The sequence below is a fragment of the Spermophilus citellus genome (assembly GCF_964194105.1).
Source record: "Spermophilus citellus genome assembly, chromosome: 17".
NCBI lineage: Eukaryota > Metazoa > Chordata > Mammalia > Rodentia > Sciuridae > Spermophilus > Spermophilus citellus.
This window is the reverse complement of record NC_138199.1, coordinates 3,534,362-3,553,595: the sequence shown is the minus strand read 5'-3', so window position 1 is coordinate 3,553,595 and position 19,234 is coordinate 3,534,362. Positions and strand designations below refer to the sequence as shown.

The 19,234-nt window shown below is 48.5% G+C and overlaps 1 protein-coding gene across 1 annotated transcript; it reads right to left on the bottom strand.

Annotated features, from left to right (window-relative positions):
• Positions 1-10,075: 10,075 nt before the first annotated feature.
• RNF112 (ring finger protein 112) lies at positions 10,076-17,621 on the bottom strand. The gene is made up of 15 exons (XM_081271983.1): positions 17,410-17,621; positions 15,602-15,815; positions 15,395-15,435; positions 14,260-14,545; positions 13,877-14,083; positions 13,603-13,734; positions 13,322-13,426; positions 13,008-13,058; positions 12,640-12,696; positions 12,480-12,554; positions 12,244-12,364; positions 11,959-12,128; positions 11,825-11,878; positions 11,599-11,673; positions 10,076-11,485 (listed from the first exon to the last, which is right to left on the bottom strand). The coding sequence occupies exons 1-15, from the start codon at positions 17,424-17,426 to the stop codon at positions 11,015-11,017; spliced, it is 2,076 nt and encodes a 691-aa protein (XP_081128109.1). The 5' UTR covers positions 17,427-17,621; the 3' UTR covers positions 10,076-11,014.
• Positions 17,622-19,234: the final 1,613 nt, after the last annotated feature.

The following is a 19,234-nucleotide window of genomic DNA, read 5'->3' as shown; positions in this document are numbered from 1 at the left end:
CGCAATAGCCAAGCTATGGAACCAACCTAGATGCCCCTTCAACAGATGAATGGATATAGAAAATGTGGTACATATACACCATGGAATATCACTCAGTCTTAAAGAAGAATGAAATTATGGCATTTGAAGGTGAATGGATGGAACTAAAGAATATCATGCTAAAGTGAAATAAGCCAATCACAAAAAAGCAAATACTGAAGTTTTCTCTGATAAACATTTATCAGTTTCTGTTGATCCATAGTGGGAGGGAGAGATACAGAAGAATGAAAGAACTTTGGTTTGTGTAGAGGGGAGTGAGGAGAAGGTTGGAGTCATGGGGATGGGAAGGATGGTAAAATGAGACAGACATTATTACCTTATATACATGTATGATTACACTACTGGAGTGACTGCACCATGGATAACCAGAGGAATGAGAAGTTGTGCTCCATTTCTGTACAATATGTCAAAATGCATTCTACTGTAAAATAAATAAAATGTGTACACATTAAGGATATTGAAATAAACCAATCACAGCAAGACAATACTATGCAATCCACTTATATGAGGCATCTTGAGTAAAATTCATAGAAATGGAAAGTCAAATGGTGATTGCCAGGGGCTGTGGAGTGAGGGAAATGGGAAGTTATTCAATGTGTACTCAATGAGTATAGAGTGTCAGTTTTGCAAGATGAACAAATTCTAGAGATCTGTTGTATAACAATGTGAATGTAGCTAAAAGTACTGTAATGCACACTTAAAATTGTTAAGAGGATATGTTTATGTGTTTTCCACCACAATAAAGGAAAATTCCAGCAGAAGGGGAGAGAGAAAAGGAAGGATCTAGGAGATGGGAGAAATCAATGTTTTGCTGTTGGGATGTTGAATGTGACTGTGGACAATACAATTTATATTCATTAATTGAGCTGATGACTGAATGGGAAGAAATTGACCCTGGGAAACTCTAGATATGTGCATGAGGCAACAGCCAGGTGTCCCCAACATGGGCACCGTAAATGCTAATCCCTTGTATCAACTATGTAACTGGAAACCCTCAATTTCTGAATTTCAGAAAAGACAGAGCAGTAGCAACATTAACTGAGTTGGAAAATGAAGAATAGGACAGACACATCCTCATTTGTAGGCCACAGCCCTACACGGGCAGCTGACAGTGAAGATATAATGGTGACTATTTCAATTCTGGTTTTCAGAGGTTGGACTCTATACTAGAGAAACAAATCTGTACCAGCACCTGTGGGCGAGCTTCAGGGGAGGTTTATTAGGAAGGAAATCAAGAACCTGAATTCTGTTCAGAATGTAAAACATCTACCTCACTCCAAATCAATACTGGAGCCGAGATCTTTGGTCTCCAGTGGAGCTATCACCTGCCCAGGTTCTTTCAGTTGCCTAGATTTGACCTGGCCACAAGGTAAGACAGAGTCTGCCTACCCTTGGCTTCTCAATCCAGAGTGTGAATCTGCATTCTGTGATACATCGGCTCCCAGTATTCCAGCTCAAACCCGACAAGATCAGGGGCTTGATGGGAAAGTAGTAGTGACCTCCCTCCTTCCCCAGAGGACCATCATACAACCTCAGGGAAGAGAGACCATGAAGTGACCCCAGGACTCGCCCCACTTTTGCCTCTCTCATCTACACATCAGCCCATCCTGAAAACAGATGATGTCACTGTATGCATGTCATGACCAACATCCCAGTAAAAGACAACATATATCCCCTTTCTCTCCCTTCTCTCTTTACACCTAGAGATGGTACCAGGTAGCAAGATACACAGAGCTTGCTGTCTAGAGGAGCTCAGCACCTGCATACTCAATGACAGCTGAAGGAGTGAAGTGACTAGACCAACGTTGCATCTACTAATGAGCAAACTGAGGACCACAGAAGACTATGGGAATGTGCCCAAGGTCAAAGTTACCAATGAGGAGGCATCAATGAGAGGCCAGGAAAAATCTTCAACTGAAAGAGTGGTCCAGCTTCACTCCCAGAACCACCATCTTCATTGTTAGTCCCACTGGAGCCTCTAACTGTGACCTGAAGAGGCCTTGACAAGGGCCAGGGTCCCAGGCACAGCACACCCAATGGTACCATGGCCAACTGACTGGCAAAATTTTTTTTGTAGGATAATGTGGCTATATTCATCAAGTGTAAAAACTTGTAATTATTGGAGCTAGCAGTTCTACACTTAGGTATTTCTTCTAAAATTAAAATTAGCAGGGGCTGGGGTTGTGAATCAGCAGTAGAGTGCTCACCTAGCACGTGTGAGGCACTGGGTTCCATCCCCAGCACCACGTTTAAAAAAAAAACTAAACAACTCTGTTACAATCAAATCCACTTCTGTACATAGACGGCTAGCGCTCACATCCCACAATGATCACACACACTTCAAACACAACCAAGTGCTGATAACACACACTCAGATTCCAAAACCCATGAACCTTTCAACCATACACATACTCTGATAATCCATAATCTGAAAGTACTCTAATTGCATGCATAAAATCTGATTACCCATATTCACCACAGATTCTCACAGATCCCGCAATGCCCACCCACACTAGTCATACAATGCTGACCACACACAGTCACACAATGAGGAGCTTGGCTGTAACTGTGTGGGCTTTATCATGGGGCATTTCCACAGCATCAAATGGAAGCCCAGCCCTGGGACAGGACAAGCATGAAATACATGAATGAAACGTGGATGCTCTCAGATTCCAAATTCATTAAGTACACAGTAGCTCTGCAGAGCTACATGAGTCAAGATGAGAAGCCCAGAAGACCTGAAATGGTGCGGGAAAGATTACTGACATAAACTCACCAGCAAAAACATTGAAGTGAAAAGATGTAAATATTTTAATCTGAATCTACTGAGAATGCATTAAGAATTTAATGTGATTTACTAATAGCTAATTATGGAGAATTCTTGCCAAAAGGATTACTGCTGTTGAAATTCCAAGTCCAATCTTTTCCTACATAAATATTGAGTGAAGGAGCTGAGGGTAAAGTTCAGGGGTAAAGCACTTTCCTAGCATGTGCAAGGCCCTGGGTTCAATCCCTAGCACCATAAAAAAAAAAAAAAATAGAGTCAAAACATTCCTTTGTTTAAATATTTCAGGGTTAAAAAAAAGTAGGTTCTATTTGTACCGAATGGGTTCTATTGAGATGACTCATGAATGCACACAAATGATCACAAAGCACTGTTTTTAGACTTTGGACAGCAGCTGGGATGGGGCTTGTGAGGCTACAGTTCATGAGAACAGGAAATCAAGATGATGTGTTACATTCACACTGGCTTTTCTCCAAACCCATTGCCAAACCCATGGTGATGAAGTTTTCCTACTTTTTCTTCTAAGAGTTTTTAGCTTTAACTCCCATGCAGTCTTTCGTTTGTAGGTATCTAGTTGTTCTAGCACAATTTGTTGAAGAGACTATTCTTATCCCAAAGTTTAGGATGAGAGGAGAAATCAAAGAAAATAAAGAGGGAGCTTTTCTCAGTAAAGAAGAAAGAAGTTGGCATTTTGTGCTAGTAAATGGCTAGAATTTCCTCTTTCAAGTAGGATAGAATATAAGTAGAGGCGTGGCAACAAAGATAAACCATACATTAAACGTTAGATGTTTCAAAGCTCCAAAGGGTTATGAATGTAACAACATCTTAGATGCACTAAGAGTCCCCCAAAAGCAAGATATCCTATTAGATGAGATATGGTCTTCAGCTATTTCCACACTTGGATAATTTGCTCAGCTCTCAAACTGATCATTGACTGGGCACAGGAAGAAGGACCATTGTAGGAGATAAGCAAAGGATGCTATAATGAAATTATATTATATGACAATGTTGCATCAAATCAAAAATAATTAATAAAGAGAAATATTTTTTAAAGAACCATAATGGAAACTCTGGAGTTAAAAAGTAAAATATCTGAAATTTAAAACTTCCTAGATGAGCTCCACAGATTTGTTTTGTTGTTTTGTTTTATTTTGTTTATGTAGTGTTGGTGATGGAGCCCAGGACTTCCCATATGCTTAGACAAGTATTCTCCAGCTAAGCTAGATCCCCAGCCCTCAACTTATTTGAATTGGCAGAAAAAAAGAGTTAATAGGGATCTCTTAGAATTTATGCAAAAATCTATGAACAAAGAGAAAGAAGAATGAAGAAAAACGAATAAATCTTCAGATTTGAATTTCATACACTTAACTTTGGAACAATGTTAAGTGTAGGATCATATAGAATGAAGAGTTGCCTGATTCTAGAATAACAAACAAAAACCTATGGAGATCTTTAAATTTATTTTACTTTTGTCATATATACTGATGGATCCCGAACAGGATGAAAATGGCCAACTCAAATCTTCCTGTACTGTAATGGCTCCCCATAAAATCTTAAATGCTTAGGTTTTACCTGGAATTAAATCAGCATAAACCAAGTTAATTGATAACAGTTACTAGATCTGCTACTCTAGGATCGGGGCTTAAAACAAATCTGCATACTAGTGGTAATATTTATTTAGAGTCTGTCATGCAACAGGGAAGATTTGGGGGAGAAAGGGGGGATTCTTGACTTTGACAGGAGCTAACATATATAGAAAATTAAGAGCTAAATGTCTCCAGGCTAACAATTCATCACCCACTGCAGCAGCATTTACATGAGACAAAATGGTGCCCTTTCTAAAGGAGAGGATTTTGCTGTAGATCTGGAAAGACTGCTGTTCAAATATGAAAGACCCCACAGGTAGAAGTCCCACTTTAAATACAAGTGACTTTTGTTCATTTTCAAAATGTGCATCACAAAAGGAATTGGACAAACAGAGTGAAAAAGGGTCTAAAGAAATTTCAACTAGACCATGCGAATTAGTTTTAAAAATACCTGTACTGGGGTTTACATTTGTCGGATTAGTAATATTGTATCATCAACAAAATAATCCTTAACAAGAAATTTAAAGTCCCGGGACCCCTATCATACCTATTGAATAGATGGCATTATCCAAACTATGCAAGACACATGTTGTTAGTCAGCAGGATTCTTCAGGTATAGGATTCTTTACCTGAGGTCCAATGCAGAAAGTTCTTCTTTGACCAACTTCACCAGAGACCGGGTTACAGGTAGATTCCGTAGACTCAAGGCATACGAAAGGTAAGAGACTTTGTTTCATTATGATCTGTAGGGTGTCCAAGTGGCCTGAGGTCCACTGTCATTCAGTAATGATGTAACTCATGTTATCCACTTCCTGTCACCCTCTGTCCTCTGGAACAGATAAATTGGACTCTAAAAAGTTCATTCAGAAATCTTCCCTGGGTTAAAATGGCCCAGCGTTTGACCAGTAGCCTTGTTAAAAATAAGAGTGAGCCCTGCAAGCAAGCACAGTCTGATCCTTTGAACTTTTATCTGGCAGGCCCATGAATTTGGGTCTGAGATCATATCCTATGCCCAATTTAGCCAAAGCCTCTCATGATCATGTTCAGTACTTAAAAGAGCTTCTCTCTTCCCTGGAAACCCTGAGACATAAAGTCGGAAGGACCCAGAAGGACAGGCCAGGGGAAGTCTGCCACTCTTATCAGCCAATGGGGATAGTTCAGGAACATAAAGGTGCTTCAGAGGAATGATGGCCCGTCACCACACTGAAAGGGACTCTTTCAAGTGTCTGGATGTGTCTATCAAATGGAAAGAAAAATTCTGTTGGATTAATGCTTTCCATGCAACATCCCAGGAGGACAGGACTGGATTTCCCTAAAGGACCTGAGACTTGTATTTTCCTCAAATAACTCATATTAAAGCTGACTCAACTAAAAAGAGCCATTCTAATGAACTTACTGTTTTCATAGCCAGGGTTAGATAGCTTTCCATTATTGTAACATAATTTCTGAGAAAAAACCAACTTAAAAGAAGGAAAGTTTGGAGCTGGTGGTGAAGAGCTGGCCTAGCATGTCTGAGGCCCTAGGTTCCATCCTTAGCACCACATATAAATGGATAAAGTGCAGGTATTTTGTCCATCTACAATTTTTTTTTTTTTTTAACAAATGAAGGCAGAAATGGCAATCTTTTTTCTGTTTTTTTTTTTTTTTTTTTAACAAAATGTTTATTTTGGCTCACAGTTTCGGAGGTTTCTGTTCATAGGTGGTTGGCTCCTTGCTTTCCGGCCTGGGGTAAAGCAATACAATCAGTGCAGAGCATGTAGTGAGGCAAAACTTCTCCCCTCGTGGAGGCCAGGAAGTGAAACAGAGGAAGGTGTAGGAGTCTGTTGTGATTTGGATCTGAAATGCCCCCCCCCCCCACCAAATTTCATGTGTTCAGAGGTGTGGCTTTGGGGAAGTGATTGCATCATGTCCCTCAATGATGATAACTGAATGGACTCCTAGAAGGCAGGACCTCGCTGGAGGAAGTAGATGACTGGGGGCATGATCTAGAAGGGTTTATCTTCTTCCTGGTCGCTTCCTCTCTCTCTCTCTCTCTGCATCCTGACTGTCATGAGGTGAGCAGCTGTCCTCTGCCATGCCCTTCCCCCATAATGTCCGGCCTCACCGCAGACCAGAGCAATGGAAACTGTATGGTGGGCTGAAATTGTGAGCCAAAATAAATCTTTCCTCCTCTAAGGTCTTTATGCCAGGTATTTTGGTGAGAGATATGAAAATCTGAGGAACACAGGGTCTCCCGATATCCCCTTCAAGGGTATGCAGCCCCAGCGACCTAACTTCCTCCCAGTTGAACCCATCTCTTCCAAGTTTCAGGACCTCCCAATAACACTCTAAGCTGAGGGCTAAGCCTTGAAAGTGGGCTTTTGGGGACATTTATCCAAAGCCTAGAATGACTTATTCAAGAAGCAATGATTTCAATTACTTTAAGACTCACAATTTACTATGAAAACAAAAAAATTATTTATAACACTGTTTTTTTCTTTCTGTACTCCCAGAAATGGTGCCTATTGACACCATATTGTATTCCCAAGATGGACGTGGTCTGGACTCACAAGTCCAACAATCTGATGGTTGGCAGAATGACGGTGGGACCATCTTCATAAATAATTTGGGGGGAATGTAACTAATATTGCATCCCAATACTCAAGCCCTAAATGCATCACAAAATGCCTGAGGGGCTACTCGTCTTCAGGACTGGAATTGAGACCCCTGGGATCTCCCATCATGGAGTGTGCTTACTAAGGGGACTGTTTTAAAAGGCTTACAATCATCAGAGGAACCAAAACAGGCAAGTATAGATTCAGTTACAGAAGGCAGACTGTGTTGAAGCAGGTAATCATGTGGAGGTACAAGCCATAAAGACTATACCAGTTCTTCTGTTTCCTTGATATTTATGCGAACTTTTAAGAGATAAATAAACCTCTTGCCAGAATTAAAACCCAGAACTTTTTCCAAAGGACTAGGAGCCATCTCTTCTAAGTCTAAATATCAAAGAAGGTTTTTTGATTACCTGCTTGTCTGATACAAAATGTCTTATTTTTCTTTTCATAAATAGGCAGTTAATTATCACAGAAAGCCATCCCAGTGACCGGATGATTTAGGGTGAACTACGACACCATGTGCAGCAAACAATTCTATGAAATCCTCTCACCTGAGGACGAGTCCTCCTGCATGAGAACGTGAATGTCACAGCGAGCATCTGCTTGGCCACTTGAATGAGGGGACTTCTTTTGTCTTTGTAATCTCATTAGCACACTGCGGGTGACACATCCTGGTCTGGCTAAATGCACGCTTAATAACAGAACTATTTCTTTCTTTTCCACATTGATGGAGAGAATATTTTCTTGCTTAACACATGGTTTGATGCAGGTCAGTGGAGATAGGGACTCCTGCTCCATGTGGTCAAGGGATTTCAGGATGCTGGTCTGTTTTGTTTTTTGAAACTGATATCTTCAACATGAATGTGGCTCAGAAGTAGGATTACAAGGTAAGTCACCAAATCTCTAATTCAGAAACTTGTCACATGAGAATCTTGGAGTTCAACAGCTCAGGGAAGGGAAACCAGCCCAATTTCAGCATACTATGGAGACTACGATCATAGAAGTCCTGGTGAATTATAGATATAAAGATGAAAGCCCAATGTGGTTTAAGTGTGGCACCAAAGGCTCATGTGTTGGAGGCTTGGTCCCCAGTGTGGTGATGTTATCAGGGGGTGGGACCTTAAAAGGTGAGGCATAGGGCCCTGGGGACACTGTCTTGAGAAAGGATTGATGTAGCCAGGCATAGTGACACATTCCTGTAATCCCAGGTAGGCTGATGCAAGAGGATCACAAGTTCAAGGGCAGCCTGGGTAACTTAGTGAGACCCTGTCTCAAAATAATTTTTTTAGAAAGAGGTTGGGAGTATAGCTCAGTGAAAGAGTGCTCACTTCATGTGTGAGGCCCTGGGTTCAATACCCAGCATCACAAAAATAGTGGGGTGACTAATGTAATTCTGATGGGACCCCAGTCTCTCCCCAGCTTCCTGTGTGGCTGCTATGTGAACTCCCCATCTTGCACACCCTCCCACCATGTTATGCCAATCACCAATGCTGTTGCATACCCTTGAACCTCTAAAACTGTGAGCTAAAAAAGCTTCTTTAGTCATGGATGTTTCATTATAGAAAGGAAAAATGCAATCACACACATATTCAAGGTCAGAATCAGGGAGAGGGCTCTGCTGAGAAAACGAGTTAGTATCAGAAGTCGGGTTCAATTCCCAGCTTATCTCTGACTAGTTGTTTCAACAGAGACACGTCATTTCTCTGGGATTCAGTGTCCTCCTCTGTATAAACCTGTCTTCTCCATACTGCATGAGATGATTAAGGCTTAAGGGAGATGATACTTGGGAAAATGCTTTGAAAGATATAAGGCACAAGACAGAAGATACCAATGAATATTACTCATCATATCACTGCAGAAGCTTCTCTGGCTGAGCCAACCTCACCCCATCTGTTCAGAGAACAAGAAGTTGACCATGGAACTTCCTTCCAGTGCTTCTGGGGGAGGAGAATTCTAGCACCACAACACCCTCCCTCTGTGAGTCCTCGGAGGCCCTCAAGTCCCGAGCCTGCCAGCCCCAAAGTCTGGGAGGCTTAGTAGCTCATGTGTCCACCAGATGACAATGAAAGGACTCAGAGAGAAGCTTCCAGAAAGCCTTTCTCTACAAACACAACACAAAGTCTAGACCCTGTCCCCACCCTGCCTGATTCCACCCTCATCTGTCTTTACCCACTCATCCCCCATCTAAGCTTTGGGATGTCTTTGCATGATATATTTTGTCCCCAGCCTGTTAACTGCAACTTCAACCGTTAAGCCATCTGTCCTAGACCGTATCTTCCACCTCTGCCACCTCCGCAGTTTCCCAGAGCTGCGCCTGACCAGTCAGAAAAAGAATCTGAATAGGAGCATCTCAATTTCAGCAGAGCTGATCTTAACAGCACAGCATTGTCTTTTGATTCCTGAGGATAGCACCGGACTGGACTTTTAGGATTCCCCTGCTATTTCATTGGCCAGCTGGATAGTCTGAGATGCCCCAGCTCTGGGTCTTCATCCATAAAATGTTGCAGTGACCACTGTTGTCATTCTGAGATGGAGGTCTGGAGTTGGGAGAATCAGGCCAGCGAACTCTCAATTGGCTGAACCCTACAGAATGGGTCCTGGGCTCCTCTTTCCTCCAGGGTCTTAACCAGAGTCTCCCTGCTGTGGCCTCTACGTTGCCCTCTGCTAAGACAGATGCCAACTGACTGCGTATTGGCAGGGGCTTTTACTCAGAAGAAAGACAAGATCAGGACCCTAAGTCCTAGTGACAAGCCAATGAAGGTGTGGCCAATGCATTTGGCCTTAGTTCTGAGCACTTCTGCCACCACCAAGCAGGGACCTCCAACACTTGTTAGATTGCTGTTGAATTCTAGTGTCCCTTTTCCCATCCACAAGTTTCAATAATGGAACTCCTTGGTTTGCCTCCTTCTGCCCTGAAGTGCTCCAGGATCTGAATTCTTATTTCAGTAACATACTGGGAAGCTGACATTCAGATACACACATTTTATTTTTAATAAAATAAAGGGTCATGTTCTCCGCATTCGTTACAGCTTAATAGCCCAAAAGTCTTCCTAGTAGGACTTTACATCCCCCAGGGAGAAGTTCCCGCTCTCAAGTTCCTTGTGGGGCCTGACATTGAGGGAGTTGCAAAGATGGAATAAAGTGGCCTCTCACACAAGCTCAGGGGAGAAAGTGTCTGTTTAAGAGTAGAATCTGCACACTTTGTTTTCCTTTGCAAGACTTTGACAGAATCTGGCATAGACTTATTAGCACAGAATGCGATTGAAGTGTGATTCTTTGGCATTTAATCGATTGTGGTGAGGGCATTCCACAAAGAACATGGGCACTTCTCCATCTGAATAGGCTTGACAAAGGGCATGAGCCCAAGAGAGACCTGCAGAGAGGGCTGGGTGCAGGGTGGCTCAGGATGCACAGACAGACATCCAGCCACAGAGCAGAGGGCAGGCAGACACCTTAATCCAGCTGCAGCAGCTACGGGAAGAGTCCTGAAAGCAAGTCTGACTCTTCAGAGGTTTAGGCCTCTCTCTTATACCCTGCCTCTTTGGCTCAGTCCTGCATCCCCTTCCTCTCTCCCAGCCCCTTGTTAGTGCTCCTGCCTCCCGAACATCAAGGTCAATCATCCTGGGGCCTCTCCCATCTAGGAAAGGACAGGGGTAGACTTCTAGGATGGTATCTGCTCAACCCTCCTATAATCCAGGATCGTTCAAGGAAATAAACAGGAGTCAAGTTTACCTAGGACTAGGAGGGCAGCAAATCAGCAACCATTACAGACACAGGCAGGATGCTCTATTCACTGCCTCCAAGTACTGCCTCCTGACCCCAGGAAGCACCTCCAGATTCCTGGAACCATCCTGAGTCCCCAGCTCAGCCAGCTCCCTGGACACTGAGCATTCCACAGGGGCAGGATGGTACTTGTGGGGCCCTCAGAACCCCTGGATCGGTCCCACCCCCACTACTTTCTTCCCCCACTTCACATCTCTCCTGCCCTTTAACATGCCCTAGGCTGGTCACTCTTCCTGGAGAAGGGGCTCTCGGTCCCCTCCGAGCACCCTTTCATCCTCCTCCTTCTCCATGCAGCCCACAGTGGCAGCCAGCCCAGCGCCCACACCACCCCCAACCACGGCAGCCCCTGTAGCTCCCACTGCCGCCCCTGCTGCCACCATCCCAGCCTCTGCAGCTAATGCAGCTGCAGCCATGCCCGCACCTACCACGCCCCCTGCTAGGCCCATGAGCCCGGCCCCTACGGCACCCCCCACGGCAGCCAGATGGCCACAGAAGCGCATAGTGTAGGAGTCCATGAAGGCCTTGGCCTTGGCTTGCAGCTCAGCCTCCAGAGCCTCCAAGGTCTGCTCTCTCTCCTTGCACAGTAAGGCCACACCATGGCGGGCCAAGATGGCGTCCTTCTGGGTGGAGAGGAGGTTCCGCATGGTGTCAGGCAGGACCCGGAGGGCAGAAAAGATGCGTTTGGTGGCTATGTCCTATGTCAATGGGGAGGAGAAAAGGTGTCCCAATCAGGAGACCCAGGTGCCCCCTCCCCTCTGTGGGCCCTGCTGGCCAGCCCCCAGCTTCCCCTGCAGGCCCAGGGGCTTACCTGCTGCCTCACATACTCCTCAAATTCCTTCTTGGCAGCTTCCACTTTCCTCAGGTCGTGCAGCTGAGCAGCCATCTGTCCACGGGAAAGCCCAGGCTGCCTCCCTCCTTCCTCCTCAGCCAGGGTGCAACCTGTTTCCTCATCTCCACTCCCAGGGCATCTGAGTCCCCCACCCCTTGCCAGTCCTCCCTCACAGACCCCCCATCCAACCCGGGGGGCTCCGTACCTCCTCCGGAGAGCTGAAACCTGGCCCCGTTCTCCCCATCCAGCCTGAGAGGTTCTGCAGAGACACCACCACCGCCGGGTCAGGGAGAGCAGGGGCCTGCGGAGAGAGCTGGGGTCTCCAGGGGGTTTTCACACCTTGATCTCCTGAGCTAGCTGCTGCCCTGTGAGCAGGCGTCTGTCCCCCCTGGCCACTGTGCGCCCCTCGCTCCAGTATCCCTGGCAGCGGCTCTTTGCATGCTGGGGAGCTGTGCTCAGAACATCAGAAACGTAGGGCTGAAGAAGGTGGCAGAAATCCTCATCTGCATCTGAGGAAGAAAATTCCTCATGCTTAGGAGATTGGGGAGTTTGCAAGGAGAGAGAGGTTGAGAGCTGGGAAAGCTTGGGAGCCCCTGGGAGGTCTCTGTCCCTCGGGACACTCACCACCTCCTGGGCTTCCTTGGCCTTTGTTCACCCACTGCCTCCCTGGCTTGGGCAGGAGGTAACAACGGGCTCGTTTCCCTAGCAGCAGCTCCTGGACCTTGGGGTATTTGCTGGACAATCTCTGAGAAGGATTGAGGAGAGCATTCCACGGTGAGTTCCCTTCCAGGACCCTTAGAGCCCCTTTGCCTTCCTCCCTGTAGTGGCCCCTTCCAATCCCCTCCCTCTGCACCACTCACCTGCAGGATATCACCCACGTGCCCCTGCCCTGCTTTATTGGAGATGGACGAGTCACGAACTAAGAGGTCCAGATGCTAGAAGAGAATACACCCTTGACTCCCAAGCTGGGCATGTGGGGGTGGGGGGCTGGGCTGACGAGCTCAGAAAAGGGTGTCTTACCTGGATTGGCACCATCCCATAATGTTTGCCCATCACTTCAGCCACGTGTACAAACATCTGGGATAAGCACAGAGAACACCAGGGTTGGGACTCTCTGAAAACTCCCATCTGTCTCAGGTCTTCTCTCTCCACCCCCACCCTGGGCTGCCCTGCTATAGGAAACAATCTTGCCACTTCCCCAATCCAAGATCCCCCTGCCTCTCTCCAAAGCAGGCATCTCGCGCTTCACCCCTACCCTCGAACCCTTTGGCCTAGTTCACGTGTCGTAAAATTCTAGACCAGAATGAAAGGGCATTAACTTCCTCTTGTCCAGCCGTTGGCTCTAGGGGCCATGTGGGTGACTCCTCCAATATCAGAGGCCTCCTCACCTCTAGGTAATCCAGGTCTGTGTCCCTCAGCTCCTGGGAGGTATTCAGGATCTACAAGCAAGGGCACAATAAGATGCCAGGGGCCCTGTAGAATGAGTTTGCCTCCAGGTATCCCATACCTTCCAGCAGGTCTTTTTGATTCCACCAGCCTTCTGCTGCCCCCAGGGACTGTCAGCCCTTTGGGAACATCTGCCCCTCTCCACGGGCAACCCCAGAATATGCAGGGACCACAGACACCAAAGCCTGAGAGATGCCCTCAGCCGGGAGGGGGCTGAGCTGTAGGTGGGGAGACCTGATCCCAGCACCTCTCTCACCTGGTAGGAGCTCAGCATCATGGTGAGAGCACAGAGCTTGATCCTTGTTTCCCTGCTCAGTTCAGAGCTCATGGCATCCCCTGTGTCCACGAGGAACACAGCCACCTACACAGGGGGTGGAGGAGGACAAGCTAAGGGTTCCGCCTGGCCTCGCTCCCTCACGTTCTTCCCCTGACCCAGTCTTCTTGTCCTCACCCCCAAAGATTTCCTTCTTTATTCCCCTCCTCTTTGTCCATCCCCCTCGTTCCTCCCTGACCCCCTTCTGCCCTTTCTCCTCTTACCTTCTTCCCTTCTTTCCCCAGCAGGAAGGGGTGACTCCACATCCAGATGCCCCTGGTCAGGCCATTGGCACCCCACCTGAACCCCTGCAAGAAACCTTCTCCTCCTCTGGGCCAGCTGCCCTCACTGGACTCCTGCAGGGAGAGAAGGGGGGCATCAGCTGGTCCATTCTATGTCCCCAGAGACTAGGCTCCAGACTCAGCTCCTTCCCCAGAGCCAACCTGGGACCCCCCACCTCGCCGCCCTCCACCTCCTGCCTGCCAGCCCTGCCCTCACCAAGCCCGGCAAGCCTCGGAGCAAGTGATCAAGGAGAGAGGACTTCCCTGAGTGCTGCTCCCCCAGGACAGCAAGGAGGCACACAGGGGTGTCCCTGGCCAGGGGGTGCTTCAGGCAGCGGTTGATGGCCCCCATCCTAAGGATGAGGCCCCCAGAAGCATTGATGCGCACAAGGAGAAGAGGCTCCGCCCTCACGGCGCAGGTCTCCTGGGAAGGGAGAGAAAGCTCCCTGAGCAGTCTTAATGGGACCCCAAGTCTGCAGTGCTTAAAACTTGGTGCTTCATCCTGATATTCTAAAATAGGGTCAAAGCCACCCATGCCTCTTGGATCTGATCCAGAGGTCTCCATACTTCCCGCCCACCCATGAGGCCTAGTCCCCACACCTGCAGCACAGGGGGTAGAGGTCGCTGTGGCAGGAGCTTCATCTTCTCCCCCAGGCTGCGGAGTCCCTTTTTCTGCTTGCAGATCTTTCTGCACTCAGGGCAGCAGGGCGGCTCACAGCCTGGGACCCGGTGTGTGCTGAAGCACCGAATGCAAAAGTCGTGGCCACAGTCCAATGAGATGGGCTCACGAAGTCTCTCCAGGCAGATGGAGCAGGCGGGCAGCTCCCGGGGTGCCGTGGGTCGGGGCCCCAGGCCCAGCTCCAACTTGGGAAATGGTGCATGGGACCTGGGGGCAGGACATGACATTCAAAAGCAGGATATTTTATTAGATGCACAGGTTCTGGGGGGCAGGCTGACGGCTTGGGATGAAGGTTTCTCTGTGTCACCTCCATTTCTCTCAGGGTTCTCCATGGACTTAGGGAGCTGCTCCCAGACAGGCCAAGATCTACCTGTTCCTTACTCACTTGTACCCTAGGTTCTGGCAGCCCCAAAGTGGGAACAGCAGAACAGTCGTAAAACAACACCCAAGAGGAAAAAAACCTGAATGGAACCCTGGCTCTGCCAGCTCCCAGCCATGCAACTGTGGGCAGGGTCCTTCCTGTCTCTGGGTCCCAATTTCCTAATTGTCCCAATGGAGAGGTTAGGATCCCCAAGCTCATGGGGTGTGGAGATAATCTCCAGGATGATAGGTGAGCAGCAGGCTGCTCCGTGCCTGGTGCCAAAGCTCAGGAAAACCCTCTCTGCTGACCTTTTGCAACAGGGACCCCCTCAAGAAGGTCAGCAAGCCCCCCCAAGAAGTAAGAAACTCTACAAGCCCCTGCTACTGGGATAGTCAAGAGAGAGTGGCAAGGTCCTGGTGCCCAAGCAGCCCATTCTGCAGCTAAGCAGATGGATCTGGTTCCCCCAAGATTTCTTCCCCTCTCTGAGATGAGCATCTGCCTCCCCAGCACCCATCTGCTTTTCCCTGCCCTCCCTCCACAACCTGGTAGATCCAGCCTGGCACTCCTTCTCTAGGGATAGCCCTGTGGGAGCCTCAGCCGGTAGCTGCAGGGCTCCATGCTCCTGGATCAGCCCTTTCCAGCTGACCTGCCAGGCCCACTGCACCAACCCCTGCCCAGCAGTCCCCAGCACTCACCAACTGTTGCTGCTGTTTCCCATGAAGCTCCGTTTTCTCTCCTTGGAGAGAGGGTGGGGGGCAAAAATTAGGACAGAATCCAGACTCCTGCCTTCATGCTGGGTTTCCAGGATGTCCCTCCCCCCTCCCTCCCAGGCCCATCCCCCATCCCAGGTGGCTGCTTCCCACCCCCACCCATCCCCCCAGATTTTAGGACTGAAGACTTGCCCGTTTGCCAAGCCGATGACAAAAGGAAGTGACTGACAAGGTGGGCCTCGGCATGGGAGGCTGGAACAGAGAGGGGGTCCAACGCAGAGAGAGGCCCACCAAGACCTTCACCGGAGGCAAGGATGGCTTTTCTCCTGGAGGGCTTGCTGGGCGGTGGCAGGTGGAGGGTGGGGCAAGGGATGGTTTCCCCAGAGGAGCTGACTCCCTGTCAGAGCTGGAGAATAAATGTGACAGTCCGGAAAGAGGAGGCTGCTGCTGGACTCACCCCAGGGGGAGGAGACAGGGCTGCGGGTACCAGGGCTCTGGAGGAGGGAGGGACAGAGCCCAGCTCAGAATCCCTGGCAGAGGCTGGGATGCAGGCGAGCCGAGGTGGTGAGTCGCCATGGAGACGGAAGGGAAAGATAAGGACAGGGAGGGGGAGGGGGACGGAGAGAGAGAGAAGCCATGTGGGTGCACCGGCAAAAAGGAAAGGGGCTCGGAGTGGGATCGTGGGCCAGCACTGCCCCTACCGGGCCAGTTGGGGTCCTTCAGGGCCACAGAGCAGGATGCGCTGAGAGACACAGGAGAGAGGGCAACCGGAACGACATAGAGACAGCGAGGCTATGGGTCCACTCATTCGTATAACCTACTTTCACTGAGCACCAACTATGTGCAGAGCTGCACAGCGGTGCCACCACGCTGCATGTGGCTTGTACATCCCACCACCCTCCTCCAAGCTTACGTCACTGACGCAGCTTTCCTCAGTACCTTTGAAGGCTGCAAGTATCCTCTCTGTCTTTCCCTATCCGTGGTTTTTGTTCTACTTCAACCTGGTGAAGAGCCACCTCTGGACCTTCTACCTGCCTCTGGACTGGACCCCTCACCTTCTCCCATCCATTTGGCAGTACGTAACCAGTACAGATGCTCCCAGCATCAGTGACCACACACTGCTCAAACATCTTCCATGGCTCCCTACTACCATCAGATTATAATTCAAACTACCCAGCCTGCACCCCCAGGCCTGAATCTTCCTCTCTAGCCTTCTCTCTCACCCTCTCACCTCTCACTCTGCCCCAGTACCTTTGCTCGGTGTTCCCTCTGCCTGTTCTTCTTCTTCCCTCCTAAGACATCCTCCCCACACTTAGTTCAGGTGCCTGGAGACTTCTTGCCTCCCAACTGGATGTGATGTGCTGACTTCAGGTGGTTATGACTTGGAAACCTAATTTGGGACAGGTTTGGTGCAGCCCAGGATGCCTGATCTGAGCCGGATTATCAGCTGGAAGTCCCTGGTTATTTTACTCTGCCTCTCTGAGCTCTAAGATCACTTGCCCAGGCAGGGGAGTTATTGGCAATTCCTAAGGGCTGGGATGCAGAGGAGTTAGGGTGGGGTGGGATTCAGAACCTGGAGAAGTTCTGTAGAGACAACCCCCAGCAGGCAGGGATGCCCTAGGAACTCAAAAAAAAAAAAAAAAAAAAACAAAAAAACTCAGGAAGGGCCACATTGAGCCAAGCCTGGTCCTGCCTGGTCCTGCAAGGTACACAGGCCACTGAGGACTAAGAGATGCCTTGAGTGAGAATGGACCCATGGGGAGAATTGTGGGAAGGAGCTCCTGGGTTTCAAGAAAGCAGATTGACCTATGGGGAGGGAGGGAATTTGAGGCTGTAGAAATAGACCTGTTCATCATTTCATCCATTCTTTTATTCATTTACACAACAAATAGTGGTTAGAGTTGTGCAAGGTGCCAGGAATGTGGCCATAAGCAACTGCCCTCAAAAACTTGTACTGACTCCGAGAAATATGGGCCTGCTTGGCCAGCCATACCACTCACCTCCATTGTTTGCCCATTGCCCGTTATTTGTTATCCACTGTTCCTGCACACATCTGTGTGGTGGGCCCAAGGAGGGCCAGAGCAAACCGCTGTGTATCCCATTAGCCCACAGCTCAGCAGCTGCCAGGACAGAACTCCTCCCTGGCAAGAGAGGCCACTTGCTGCAGGCCTCACATTCATGCAGTACTTCCTCCTTCTACCCACAGCACACAACCTGGCCCATGGTCCTCTCCAGAGTCAGTCTCCAGATCCTGAAGAGGCGCTCTCTCAGCGCCTGCTCTCCTTCTGCCTCCTTCCTCCTGGTAGACAGTTTCTTGGTGGCATAGCCCAGGCTGGTAACCGTTTGGCCTCATGACCTCCGGCTCCAGCTTCCGAGCTGGGAGGAAGTGAGAAGGCAGAGTCATTTTTTGAAAAAATAAGCTTCAGAAGCCAAAAATACAGTCTCCCAGAATGTGACCCTGAGGTGGGCAAGAGAAAGCTTCTTTCTCTCTCCCTCTCTCTCTCTCTCTCTCTCTCTCTCTCTCTCTCTCTCTCTCACACACACACACACACACACACACACACACACACACACACACAAATACAAGCATCCATGTGCCCAGTCACCTCCCACCAATATCCTACGTAAGTTCTCACATCACACAAACCATTCCACCTACGCCACACCGTGTGTATATCTAACTTGCAGCACTCACATACTCATCTGAATAGTCACACACAGACTCACAACTGCACTTGCACATCTACATACACTCACATGCTCCTGTATACATACTCACAAACACAAATCTGTTGTTATGGTTTGGATCTTTAATGTCCCCTAAACAGTTCACATATTAAGCACTGCAGGAATGTTCAGAGGTAAGATAATTAGATTATGGAAGCTGTATCCTCATCAGTGGGTGAATCCATTTCCTAGATAATAATTCAAACTGGGTGGTAAATGCAGGCCGGTGAGATGTGGCTGAAGGAGAGAGGTCACTGTGGGCGTGGCTTGGGGCTGCATCTTGTCCTTTGTACTCACACGTGCACTTATTGCTTTCTCTCTCTCTCTCTCTCCCTCTCCATCCATCCATCCATCCATGTTGCAGATATTTATTGAGCACTGACGCCAGGTATCATATGAGGCCATGGATTACACTGATGAACTTTAGAGAACTTCTGGTCTACCAAAAAAGACAGAAAGGCCAACAACAAGTAGTGTGTGATAAGCTCTCTGATGGGGGAGAGCGGAGAGACAAGGAGGAGAATCAAGAAAAGGCATCTTGCTCAGACACAGGCAACTGGGAAGACTTCCTACCCAAGCCACATCTGAAGGATGAACATGAAGTGGGCAGGCAAAGACATGGGATGAGCAGACATTTCTGGTGAGAGACGAGCCCAGGCAGTAACCCAGAAGTATAAGGTAAACTAGCAGGAGGGTAGCTTGTGAAGAGAGGAGAGGTAAGGGAATGGGGAGCCTCTCCTAGATACATCTATGAGGCATCCTCCCTCATTCCCTGCGCCCACAGTGCTCTTTGCAGGGTTCAGAGGCCCCTGTCCTGTCAAGCTAACAGCCTCTAGGTGTTGTCGCAAGTGGTGAGCTGGAGGAAGATGGGCTGAAGACCCTCAACCACCCCAGCGCACATGCCAACGTGGCTGCCTCCAAGCCTGAACCCTCACTCTGGCCCTGAGGTGCCACTGTCTGTTCCTAGTGCCTGCAATCTTCCTGCTCCCAGACCCAGGGGCCTTTTCTGCTCTTGTCCTGTCTTTTACTATGGCTATGTCCAGGCCAGGCCTCCACAAGTGAGCCACAGAGGCCAGCCCAAGCAGCTGGGGCCAAAGG